This window comes from Diaphorina citri, unplaced genomic scaffold (assembly GCF_000475195.1).
Source record: "Diaphorina citri unplaced genomic scaffold, Diaci psyllid genome assembly version 1.1 scaffold462, whole genome shotgun sequence".
Lineage (NCBI taxonomy): Eukaryota > Metazoa > Arthropoda > Insecta > Hemiptera > Psyllidae > Diaphorina > Diaphorina citri.
The window spans coordinates 28,859-42,410 of NW_007377897.1; the positions used below are offsets into that span (position 1 = coordinate 28,859).

Here is a 13,552-nt window from a genome sequence, read left to right on the forward strand (position 1 = left end):
CATTAATCTGATGGAATAGGAGAATATGTACTACGACTGTAGGGGATCCGCCTAGGTCAGGGATTTCCAACTTCCATGTGTATGCGGGGCACATGCTACATTCGCGAGCTATTTTCAGAATCCACCCCATTGTAAAAGAGCATAAATAAAGTCCAAGAGAGCCCAACCTATAAGTTTCGCGGGCCGCTAGTTGGAAACCGCTGGCTTGGGTCATACCTGTAATGAGCTGATACAGCCCGTCATTCCCGCGGTCACAGGAGCATTAATCTGATGCAAAACGTGACTAGGAATGCCACCCAGATATAATCCGCTGCTGAAATCATCTGGTTTGTGCATCACAGCCACCTGCTCGCCACTCATCACCAATGTGTTGTTAATCCTCAGAGACGCCACACAGTGCAGCGAAGTGTTCAACAGTGGAACCAGCTCAACCCTGAAATAAAGGTAGATTCCAATGAATTCGTGAAATGGACAATATAAAGCGGCTTAGATTTGCCACACAATGCAGCGAAGTGTTCAACAGTGGAACCAGCTCAACCCTGAAATAACCGATAACGGTAGATTCCAATGAATTCGTGAAATTGACAATACAATAAAGCGGCTTAGATTATCTTAGGAGAGATGTACCTACCTATAACCTATATACGTAATTTAGCTTTAGATAGAGTTTTAACCAGTTGGTCCAGTTGATATACCATATTGTACGATCTTCTTTGGCTAAGTATGTATGTACGAGGCTTAGATTATCTTAGGAGAGATGTCTACCTATAGCCTATAATTTAGCTTTAGATAGAGTTTTAACCAGTTGGTCCACTTGATATACCATATTGAACGATCTTCTTTGGCTAAGTATGTATGTATGATCTTCTTTGGCTAAGTATGTATGTTTGAGTTTCCTTACATGGCTAAAATGTTGATATCAAATCCATTGTTGACTCGGATTTGTACTTCACTGAACAACACAATAGTAGCGCGTAGTCCCCTGGAAAACCAAACCGATGAAAATGATAGAGGGTCTCTAAGGACTTAGTACCTACCTGGATTGCACAGACAGGAAAAGCTAAGTCCCGGGCCTTCAATACAGACACCTCCGTTTTCACATCGTCCTTCGGTTGTGTTGCACACCGCCAAGTCAACTTCACAAAATAATCCTGCAAGATGAACAATGGGAAGAGATTAAGACCCGTCCCTCATTGAAAGAGTGTAGTAGCCAATAGTAGCGCGTAGTCCCCTGGAAAACCAAACCGATGAAAATGATAGAGGGTCTCTAAGGACTTGGGCCAGCCACTCACTATCAGGTATATCTGATCAGGTGTCAGGTCTACTACTTGATAGTAATAGTAGCGCGTAGTCCCCTGGAAAACCAAACCAATGAAAATGATAGAGGGTCTCTAAGGACTTAGGCCAGCCACTCACTATCAGGTATATCTGATCAGGTGTCAGGTCTACTACTTGATAGAGACAGGTCTACCTGATAGTGTGTGTGCTCATCAGGTATAAGGTAGACCTGACATTCGGACCTTTTTATGATGGTGATCCCTCGTTGACACCCTTTTAGGCAGAGGGTTTCTTTGTGGACCAAGGAGATTTGGTGTTGTGGAGTTCTGGATTTGTTTGATTTCTCTGGCCATTGTCTTTGTTACATTGAAATTCCCCAACTTAGACGGTCACAAATTGTATAGGTAATCCGAAATACCGAATTACAACTCAAATTCATAGGTCGTCGCGACAAATTTCAAGATTAGAGCTCATTTGTGTGAGAAAATGTGAAAAAAATCCCCCAAATGCCTACCCGCACCGTGTAGCCCCCTCTCTTGGATTTGGCACTGATGGTATTGGGTGTGAAAATTCGTCTTGGGCCTATGGACAAATGAGGTTAATGAGGATTCATATTCAGTCATTTACTTATAGTAATAATTATCACGAGGTACACAATAGGGCTGCCTGGAAGAGACTGACAAGAACCGACGACCCTATTTAAATAGGAAAGGGCTAGGAAGTTAAGAAGGAGAAGAAGATATCGATAATTATCTGCATTCAGAATGTGGTGAATGCACTGCTCTTATTTGCGGTGAAATTGAAATGTGTCAAACAAGGGGTCTCGTTTTCTGCTGACATTGTATACTTTGATGTGTTGTTTGTATCTCATTTTACATGTAATTTCTGCAAACTGTGTCAAGGACGAACACTGCGGAATAAATTGGCTTCATTGCTCCATTAAAAGTTGAGGAGAACTTTTTTCGACATACGAGTACCTATTTAATTTGTAACTTTTTCTATCTACAAAGGAAAAAGTTTCATGGGGAAGGGGGTAAAAAACTAAACTGATAAACATTTAAATCGACTACCGGGAAAATTCAAAAAGTCAAAATCCAAAAAGTAGTGTTTTTTTGATGTCTCGGTGACGGTGTTTCTTTCTTATCATTCTGTCGTCTCGTCCTGCTCTTTGACAGGCTACAGGCTACATCCACTATTCAGCAGACTACACAGACATCCACTAAGTTCAATTCAACCATAGTGCAATAGTTCCACTCATATGGAACACAAGGTAGGAATATAAAACAAATAATAGGTAGGTACCTACAGTATTTCAGTAGGTAATCTTGTACATATTGCATTGGTTAAGTATTAAGTACTACCTCTGTAGGTGTCTACAAACATGTGACCTGTAGGCTGTAGGTACGAGGTATAAATAGACATACACAAAAAGTCCACTCCGAGGATTAGGTGTAGGGGCAAACAGCACTAGAGGATGGGTTAAGCCTTTAAGAGGTAGGTATAAATAGAAATAATAATAATAGACTCTCTGTAAATAGTTCATTAATATGAGTAGTTGAGCACCTATTGAGACCCAGTACAAGACTAATTCATGGTTCCACCAATATTTTTCAGCCTCTAGAAGGCCTTTAAGTTAACAGGCCTGTTAAGTTCCATTTGATTTGTTTAACAGGGTTACAGGGCTGTTAACTAACAGGCTGTTAGGGGCTAAAAACAAAGTTGATGAAACCCACTCTAATATTAAGTACTACGGCTACGGGAGAGTAATGTAGAGCTAAAGACCAAGTAGAGTCATCTGTTTCAATACCCACCTGTTGAGTTCATCAATACAAGTGACTTCAGTGTCAACATCACCTGGTAATGCTGTCGTTACTTTAGGTCTTGTTGTATCCATGGTAACCACTGTGTCAATTGATATAGTAGACGATGTTGGCTTTGAAACTTTCTTTGTCGTTGTCTGTAAAAAAAAAAAAGTTTGTAATGGAACTGAATGGTAAATGTTATCAGGATACAAGACACGCAGACAATAAAATTCCATCTAATCCGCTCACGTCACTTCAATGTAACATTGTGTCTGTAACATGCTAGCATTTTTTTCTCGTATACTTCAGTAAGAGCAAACGTAATATGTAATGTTCATAGAATCCTAAACTAACCTGATAATGTGTTGTGACAAAGTCCTGTCCCTCTCTCCCCTCAGTAGCAAGAGACGTGGTATCTTGTGTACCAATGTCTGTGCTCTCAGGAGTGCTCTCCAGTGTCCAAAAAGTTCGGTCTGAGCTTTCGGTTGTATCGTCAGTCCAGTCAGGTGGGAAAGTCTCATTGGTTGTCCATCCCAAGGTCGTCGTCCTCACATAGGAACAGTCAAAATCTCGTTGATTTTGCCCCGTGATGAGACACTCACAGTAACGTCCTGTCAGATCAGGGGGACAAGAGCAAGTTGCCTGGTCCACTCCGTCAATACAAGTGCCGCCATTTTTACATCTAAGAAAACAAAACAATGTATGTAGGTCAAATAATTAGGACATAAGGTTACCTAAGTACCTACCTAGCTAACTTCCAAGAGATGTTATTGGGTTAAATTCCAGAAGGCTGCTGAAAGCCTCATGGGGGAAATGTGAAAGTAGATAAAGAAACTATTCAATTATCTAATAAAACATTAGTTCTGTTTTTATGAACTTTTAGTCTCGATTAATAATGCATGACTTCAAAGGAAGTATGTATGTAGTTATGTATCTAAGTACTTTCCTTAGCAAGTTTTTTTCCTTCCTTTATGTAGGTACCTACCTACCTACCTACCCACCTAATGCAATTGCAAAAACTGTACCTACCTACATACTAAACTTACGAAGATAAAATATGCATTTATTTTCAAGTAATATGAACATTTTCATTAAAGTTCTTTCTCTTCCTTTTCTCTAATTCCCATCAAGAGAACTTGATATGAACGTTAAGATTAAAGTGAAAAGTAGGTAACTCTTAACAACTACCAGGAAAAGTATTCTCTTATGTTCTTAGAACATGAAATGGGTGAGTAGATCGCACACATGGAAAATAATACATAACTCTTAACGACTACCAGGAAAAGTATTCTCTTATGTTCTTAGAACATGAAATGGGTGAGTAGATCGCACACATGGAAAATAATAAATTTTCCCCTATTGAAGTTTTGAAGCTCAATGGTAAAATTACATTCTCTTATGTGAGAGATGGAAATTCTTCATATGTAATTCGAAATTTCTATATATACCAACATCTACCTACATATAAGTGCATACTTCTTTTAGAGGCAAAATAACTCATTGCCAATTTAACAACAATAATTTTATTAAAATTTACTACCATCCAACGGCGTTTTTGTCCGAAACATTGTCTCTCCACAATCCAGAAATGTTTTTTGCAACAATTTCACTTTCTGTTACTAAATAAGTAGGTAACTGAAGTAGGTAATTAGAAAATATTGCAATCGGTCCCAATACATATTCAAAATCGGGGAACGGGTGGAAATATCCGTTTTAAGGTCCCCTGATTCCAAAAAAGTGAGTTTGCTGTATTTAATCAAATTAAAACCAGAACATACCTACCTATGGTGTAAAAAATAGAGAGAGATGTGCTCAAGGTCATTATCACATTATCCTTCTCTCTTGCTCTTCTAATTACAGTGAATATCTACATCCTCTGGCCAGTAGATACCTCTATTGTTATCAGTTGATACCATTGTGTGTATCAGAGGATGTGTTAGCTCAAACAATACCATGATATGGATCAATGGCATAATACGAGTCAGATCACTGCACAGTGGTTTAATACAACACAGGTAGCAGTCATCCATGGCAGTTAGAATATTGTTTGGTAAGTTTTTTATTATTATTATTTATTTTTATTATTATTTTTTTTTTTTTTTTAGTACCTACATACATATAAGTGCATACTTCTTTTAGAGGCAAAATAACTCATTGCCAATTTAACAATAATAATTAAAATTTACTACCATCCAACGGCGTTTTTATCCGAAACATTGTCTCTCCACAATCCAGAAATGTTTTTTGCAACAATTTGACGTTCTGTTACTAAATAAGTAGGTAACTGAAGTAGGTAATTAGAAAATATTGCAATCGGTCCCAATACGTATTCAAAATCGGGAAACGGGTGGAAATATCCGTTTTAAGGTCCCCTGATTCCAAAAAAGTGGTTTTTAGCCCAACAAATGTGTCCGGTGGGTACTTGGCCCACACCTATACTCACCGCGGTGTGTTTTTTTCCTAACTTTCTGTAAAGGAGGTCTTTCTTAGTTTGCTTTGATCATACCTACAACTATGCTTCTGTCAAATTTTGTAAAGAATACCTACCCTAATACCCTGCTTATTACTAAAATCCCTTTTAAGACAGAAATATTACAACTCGACCTAATACCTTCATCTAAATTTAAAATGTAGATTTTTAACCCTAGAGGAGTTGTTATGTACATAACCCAAGAAAACCTTAAACCTTGGAGGTGAAAAATATCTTGCCTGTGAGAATTTTCTCAAAAACTTCAGGGGGAAAAAAGTTACCTAAAATGAAACTACTCCCCCAGGGGTTGAAAAATGTACATTCCGTGGATACAGATAAAACAAAGGCAAATAAAACGAAGCGGAACTTGAGCTCAAAGCAGTGATGAATGTTGGCCGGGATGACATAGGCCGAGAACGAAGAGAGGCCAGACATGCTGGAGGAGTAGGAGGCTTGGCCGATCTCGATATCTGGGGGAAGAAAATTCGTGAAAATTATAGAAAGTGGTTGGTTGGGCATTCTCTTATGTGAGAGATGGAAATTCTTCATAATATGTAATTCGAAATTCCTAATTATACCAACATCTACATATAAGTGCATACTTCTTTTAGAGGCAAAATAACTAATTGCCAATTTAAAAACAATAATTAAAATTTACTAGCACCCAACTGCGTTTTCATCCGAAACATTGTCTCTCCACAATCCAGAAATGTGTTTTTTTTTGCAACAATTTGACTTTCTATTACTAAATAAGTAGGTAACTGAAGTAGGCAATTAGAAAGTATTGCAATCGGTCCAAATAGGTATTCAAAATCGGATGGTGGAAATATCCGTTCTAAGGTCCCCTGATTCCAAAAAAGTGGTTTTTAGCCCAACAAATGTGTCCGGTGGGTACTTGGCCCACACCTATACTCACCGCGGTGTAAATAACTCATTGCCAATTAAACAACAATAATTAAAATTTACTACCATCCAACGGCGTTTTTATTCGAAACCTTGTCTCTCCACAATCCAGAAATGTTTTTTGCAACAATTTGACGTTCTGTTACTAAATAAGTAGGTAATTAGAAAGTATTGCAATCGGTCCCAATACATATTCAAAATCGGGGAACGGGTGGAAATATCCGTTTTAAGGTCCCCTGATTCCAAAAAAGTGAGTTTTAGCCCAACAAATGTGTCCGGTGGGCACACACCTATACTTACCGCGGTGTAATCTGGCACTCGTCATACTGGTACTGGCATCGGTTACCATGGTAATCTGGCACACAGTAGCACACTTGCGTGAGTTTTAGCCCAACAAATGTGTCCGCTGGGTACTTGGCACACAGCTATACTTACCGCGGTGTAATCTGGCACTCGTCATACTGGTACTGGCATCGGTTACCATGGTAATCTGGCACACAGTAGCACACTTGCTCCTCTTCTTCCTCCAAGCACAGAGCTTCGTTCAGACAAGGGCTGTTCTCGCAGATCTTCAACTCAATGTCACAGTTGCGACCCGTGAAACCTGGCGAGGAAAAAAGGAACTTGTTTTCAACTAGAACTCATACGTAGAAAAAGCTTAAGAAAGAAGGGTACTCCCAGTCGGAAATATTGAAAGTATTAAAAGTTGTCGGTACAAATTACCTAATACATACAATTAAAGTGGTTCAATGGAAATCTTCCCTCACGAGAGCCCTCCCAGTTGAACGAAAGCCATAAAAAAAGACAAAGACAAAAAAACCATTCTTAAAATTCAAGCGAAAAAGTAAGGTGGCTTCAACTCTTACCCCTTATTAGCCTCAAGCCGGTCATTCAAGCACAGTTTTCCTTCTAACACCATGAAATGGGTGCCAAGCTGACATGTCTATCTCACAGACACGGAATGTAAAGTACAGTTTAAACTTTAAACATACCGTGGCTAACCTTAGTAAGATATAAGGGATGTACGATTACTCCTCCAGTCACAAACAATAGCCATCAAACCCGACTTACCAAAGAGGCATGCACAGGTGTACGCAGCATGTAGGTCTACACATACACCTCCGTTCTGACAAGGGGATGATTCACACTCATTGGTGGCACTCTGACATAAGCTGCCCGTCCATCCTGGGAACAATAATAAGAACAATAAAATCGAATACATATTTATCTACTTATAGCCGATCTTACCACTGAGAATCACCTGAAGTCATGGGGAGTCAGAAAGATGTGCCTAGTTCAAAGTTTTCCTTTAATATTGTAGGTAATTTCGTTCAGGACAGCCACACTACTGTCACGTCACATGTGTTTCTACCTTAAGTAGCACTGTCAAATTTTAACTTGACGGTCGGAGGTTCATAACTACGCATGTTTTATGGAAAAAGTTTCACGACATTATTATGTACATAGATAGCACCTTGCTGCAAGTAGCTGAAATATAAAGGTGTGTCCACACATAGTCTACGGGCCGCGGGCCGTAGTGTCGATTGGACACACCTTTTCATGTGGGGAGGGGATTAACTGATTAAGCCTTAAATTTTCCCTAATCTAGGTACCTACTTATTAGATGGTCAGAGGTTTGTGATTTATAGTCAGACGTAAAAACTACACCCTTATTTTTAGCTTTGACAAGTAAGAGGTTTCTTTAGTGCTTACCCAATTACCCACTCGTGAAACTTTTCCTGTCACACCAAACGAATTTTTCCAAACAATTTATGGTATTTATTCCTTCTACCTTCGTTGCTTTTAAATTATGCAAGGTAAGGTACCTCCGATTTATGGACCTTTTCAGCCGTACCTGTCAGGTCTACCTGATAGTGTGTGCTCATCAGGTATAGGTACCTGATCAGGTGTACTTGTCAGGTCTACCTGATAGTAAGTGGTTGGCCTTGGTTACTTACCGGTAAATCCCGGATGGCAGGAGCACACAAATCCATTGAGTAAATCATGACAGGTGCCATTGTTCTGGCATGGGTTAGAGCCACACTCATCTACATTACTCTCACAGCTAGGTCCTGTGTACCCAGGGGGACAGGAACAGTTGTAGGCAGCTATGCCATCGATACAGCTGCGTATAAATATTTATAGTCTTTTAAACTTTGGAATGTGTAGTACAAAGGCTCGTCAAACAAATGTTAGATTGTTCTAGGCCCTAGGCCGACAGCCTAAATAAAGCATTACTTACTACAAGTATAATAGGTACCTATCTTTCCCCTCATTACACTACTTAATTGTAAGTAAATTCATATGTATTCAAAGTTGAATAACTTTTAAGGATTTACTCCACGTTTGGTAAAACAACTAAAAATCAAGGGGAAATAGTATTTTCCCTGTTGAACACGAATTGTATAATGTACCTACCTGTTCTATTCTATTATCTTTCTTCAGGTGATACATCATGAACTCGGATCCAGGACTACTCTGTTTCACTCACTGTGGACCTCGGGTTTTCTGTTTCGAGCTACCAGAACATTGTCCTGTATGCCACGCCCCTCTGGCTGGCGAAGGTCATGTGTGCTCATCAGGTATAGGTACCTGATCAGGTGTACTTGTCAGGTCTACCTGATAGTAAGTGGTTGGCCTTGGTTACTTACCGGTAAATCCCGGATGGCAGGAGCACACAAATCCATTGAGTAAATCATGACAGGTGCCATTGTTCTGGCATGGGTTAGAGCCACACTCATCTACATTACTCTCACAGCTAGGTCCTGTGTACCCAGGTGGGCAGGAACAGTTGTAGGCAGCTATGCCATCGATACAGCTGCCTCCGTTGTGGCAAGGGTTAGACCAACATTCGTCCCAGTTGGTCTGACAGTGGACCCCTGTGTACCCGTCGATACAGTAGCATGTGTAGGAACTGGGGACAGCGAAAATAGGGATGATCAAGGCCAGCCAGTCACTATCAGGTAGACCTGACCACAGGTACGGCTGAAAAGGTCCGTCTGTCAGGTCTACCTAATGAGCACACACACTGTCAGGTACATTGCCGTCAGGTGATACAGTAGCATGTGTAGGAACTGGGGACAGCGAAAATAGGGATGATCAAGGCCAGCCAGTCACTATCAGATAGACCTGACCACAGGTACGGCTGAAAAGGTCCGTCTGTCAGGTCTACCTAATGAGCACACACACTATTAGGTACATTGCCGTCAGGTCTACCTGATAGTGAGTGGCTGGCCTAAATCGTATTTTCCTTTCGAAATTCTTTTGAAGCTCGTTTGACCTCTGTTGGCGTGTTAGCGCCTGTCCTAAACCACAGGAAATCCAAGGCCATCGAAATCGTTTCCGTTCTCAAATACCTAGGTAGGTACAACTTTATTTTGTACTTGAGAAACGAGAAATACTAAAGCTACCTACATTGCCGTCAGGTCTACCTGATAGTGAGTGGCTGGCCTAAATCGTATTTTCCTTTCGAAATTCTTTTGAAGCTCGTTTGACCTCTGTTGGCGTGTTAGCGCCTGTCCTAAACCACAGGAAATCCAAGGCCATCGAAATCGTTTCCGTTCTCAAATACCTAGGTAGGTACAACTTTATTTTGTACTTGAGAAACGAGAAATACTAAAGCTACCTACCTACTTTTTTGTGCGAAACTGCGAAGCGAAGGTCGTCCTAGATCTGAAAACATTACCTAATACCTAAGTTACGCCTTGAAACTCTGAAGGATATGCAATGCGCGTTTCATTTAAGATTTTTTGTGCGAAACTGCGAAGCGAAGGTAGTCCTAGATCTGAAAACATTACCTAATACCTAAGTTACGCCTTGAAACTCTGAAGGATATGCAATGCGCGTTTCATTTAAGTATCCTCAATTGGAAGGAAATTTTAGGGACAAAATGATGTGCTTATTGGGGACAAAGGGGGGGATAGGGACAAAGATGTGCTTATTAAAAAACCTGTGTTATCAAACATTGTGATTTTGGTAACATCTCATCCGTGGCATGTTATCTAAAGAACGAGCTAGGTACAACCTGTATCTACACCAAAAAATATCTGGGTAAAACTTGAAATAATTTAAAGAAAACAAAAATATACCTGTGCTTTGAAAGTTCATTTTTTACGGTCTTTACTACTTCCTAAACTTTTCCATGTGAACTTTGTGTAGTATATCTAGCATTATACATGCTCGCTCTGGATTCGTTAAAGATCAAAATATGAACTAAACTGATAAACATTTAAATCGACTACCGGGAAAATTCAAAAAGTCAAAATCCAAAAAGAGTGGTTTTTGGTGTCTCGGTGACGGTGTTTCTTTCTTATCATTCCATCGTCTCGTCCTGCTGTTTGACAGGCTACATTCACTATTCAGCAGACTACACAGACATCCACTAAGTTCAATTCAACCACAGTGCAATAGTTCCACTCATATGGAATACGAGGTAGGAATATAAAACAAATAATAGGTAGGTACCTACAGTATTTCAGTAGGTAATCTTGTACATATTGCATTGGTTAAGTATTAAGTGCTATGAAGAAAACTTGTCTTGATCTACAGCTCCACATACTTATTAGTTCATTAATATGAGTACCTAGTTGAGCACCTATTAAGACCCAGTACAAGACTACCTACCTAATTCATGGTTCCACCAATATTTTTTCAGCCTCTAGAAGGCCTTTAAGTTAACAGCCTGTTAAGTTCCATTTGATTTGTTTAACAGCTTATTAGTTCATTAATATGAGTAGTTAAGTTCCTATTGAGACCCAGTTCAAGACTAATTCATGGTTCCACCAATATTTTTTCAGCCTCTAGAAGGCCTTTAAGTTAACAGCCTGTTAAGTTCCATTTGATTTGTTTAACAGGGCTGTTAACTAACAGGCTGTTAGGGGCTAAAAACAAGGTTGATGAAACCCACTCTAACATTACTACGGGTACGGGAGAGTAATGTAGAGCTAAAGACCAAGTAGAGTCATCTGTGTCAATACCCACCTGTTGAGTTCATCAATACATATTCCATAGAGGCATGGATTACTGAGACATGCAAACCCAGCCTCGGCATTAATGAATAAAAAGTTGTCTAGATCAATTTGGAACTATGTGGGACTCATTCCTGAAATGAATATTGCAAGCGTTAAGCCGTGTCCACACATAGTCGACGACCGTCGATCAACAAGGTGAATCTATGTTGTCGAGGCAGTGTACGGTTTCAGTCGACTATGTGTGGACACAGCTTTAAACACCTCTTCATGGATTGGCCTCTGTTGCCAGTCCAAAGTGTTAAAAGATGTGGATTTTAATTTTCAAGTCCTTCATCAATTCAACTCTTGGTTTTCTATTTCCAGAGTACCTTACCCGTTTGTGAAGGCGTCACAATACCCATGCTCTATTCTCATGAAACCTACTCATGGCGATTTTCTACAGTAAGTTCTCAAACAAGTTACCTACTTGTTGTAAATAATATTGTATGCAACTATGCACTTCAAAATTTTCCACATACTTAATAATTGTTGTTACAAATTTCGGAGGAATATTTAACCATTAGGCTATTTTTCCAGATGTGTACCTAGTAAAACCTTGCAAAAGAAAAAAAAATGTAGGAGAAAGTGGGGAGTGGGGTAAACTAACTCGTCGTCTCTGCCCCAAATTCTATCTACAGTGATTACAAGCTCAATCAAGACCTGCACATTGGAGTGACGACTTCTCATGGCAAGGTAATAGAGTTTGATCAGAATGGACTTCACACATCACGCTCTGACGACTGGACCCAATGTATTCTGATCACTCAGCTAACCGATGAATCTTGGACGGAGCACTGGGACCAAACTCTGGACCAGGTGTCCAAACAAACCTCGTGGACTGCTCAGAAGTAAGTTTTTGTATGGAATAAAAAAATTGGAAGGAAATTTTAGGGACAAAATGAGATGTGCTTATTAAAAAACCTGTTTTATCAACACATTGTGATTTTGGTAACATCTCATCCGTGGCATGTTATCTAAAGAACGAGGTAGGTACAACCTGTATCTACACCAAAAAATATCTAGGTAAAACTTGAAATAATTTAAAGAAAACAAAAATATACCTATGCTTTGAAAGTTCAACTTTTTTACGGTCTTCACTACTTCCTAAACTTTTCCATGTGAACTTTGTGTAGTATATCTAGCATTATACATGCTCGCTCTGGATTCGTTAAAGATCAAAATATTGTCTAGAAACAATCTAATTTTCTATTGGTCCTAGATTATTTATTTGCTCGGTGCTCGCGTGATAAGAATCCATGTTATTGGAATGCCTTTATATTTGCAACGATATTATTATTTGAAATAACAAAAATAATGTTTACTTACATAGGTATTTGCTAAAAAAATATTTTCGTTATGTATCTAAGTACCCAACTTATTGCTTACTGTAGGTAAAGTCTAATCTAAAGGGATTGTATTTTGGAAATTTGTAGGTAATGTAGGTATAGGTACATATTTTTTTTCTTTTTTTTTTTAATGAAATAAAGGTTCGTACACACAAGTTGGTGTGTATGGCTTACTATTAATGCAATTCCTGCGCTTATTTCAGATACAACGAGGAGACATACAACTGCTACACTTTCGTTCTGGTGTTCGTCCGTTGTCTTCACTATACACAAATGAGTACTCTAGCTTCGAACCGAGAACAATTCTGTGCTGAGTTTGTGACGCCCAAAACGATCACTGCCTGCAAGTACATCTGTTTGTATAGGAAAATCCAAGATGGCGGCTTCTATGTGACACATGATTATGACGATCATGTGAACACCAACTTGCTTTCCAATCATTCCTGATGTACCTACTACCTATATTGTATATTTCCTTCCTTTAATTTAGGCTTTCTAATCATTCCTGATGTACATACTAAGACAGTTCATAAGGCCAAGTGAATCGTTCCCAGGAAAAAGGACCTATTTTTTGCTACTAACTAACATAGGCCCTTCTTCCTGGAAACGATTGAAGTGTAATTTTATATTTGGTAGGTACTTACTTTTTTCCAAGTAGTTAGGAAAACGCTGCAAGGCAATGTTCCAGGTCGGACTTTGGAATTAAATTAAAAACAGCTAAGAACCAATGAAATTGTTCTCACA

The 13,552-nt window shown here is 39.3% G+C and overlaps 2 protein-coding genes across 2 annotated transcripts; one reads left to right on the forward strand and one right to left on the reverse strand.

Moving 5' to 3' along the window:
* Positions 1 to 19: 19 nt before the first annotated feature.
* On the reverse strand, positions 20 to 11,492 carry LOC113467367 (fibropellin-1-like; the record flags this gene model as incomplete). The annotated part of the gene is made up of 6 exons (XM_026823495.1): positions 20 to 433; positions 902 to 982; positions 1,034 to 1,151; positions 8,412 to 8,525; positions 9,105 to 9,367; positions 11,434 to 11,492. Coding segments are annotated over 6 exons (858 nt in total), but the record flags the coding sequence as incomplete, so codon positions are not given.
* A 13-nt stretch (positions 11,493 to 11,505) lies between these two features.
* Positions 11,506 to 13,541, forward strand: LOC103509061 (MKRN2 opposite strand protein). The gene is made up of 4 exons (XM_026823496.1): positions 11,506 to 11,582; positions 11,652 to 11,864; positions 12,101 to 12,310; positions 13,012 to 13,541. Exons 1-4 carry the CDS (start codon positions 11,506 to 11,508, stop codon positions 13,253 to 13,255), a joined length of 744 nt encoding a protein of 247 aa, XP_026679297.1. The 3' UTR covers positions 13,256 to 13,541.
* The last annotated feature ends 11 nt before the right edge of the window (positions 13,542 to 13,552 follow it).

Excerpts from the sequence above, each read along its gene's own strand:
- LOC103509061 (XM_026823496.1), top strand. The coding sequence starts at position 11,506 with ATGAATAAAAAGTTGTCTAGATCAATTTGGAACTATGTGGGACTCATT. Across the intron at positions 11,583-11,651 it reads AATATTGCAAGCGTTAAGCC|CAGTCGACTATGTGTGGACA; the intron begins GTGTCCACACAT and ends AGTGTACGGTTT. Across the intron at positions 12,311-13,011 it reads ACCTCGTGGACTGCTCAGAA|ATACAACGAGGAGACATACA; the intron begins GTAAGTTTTTGT and ends CGCTTATTTCAG.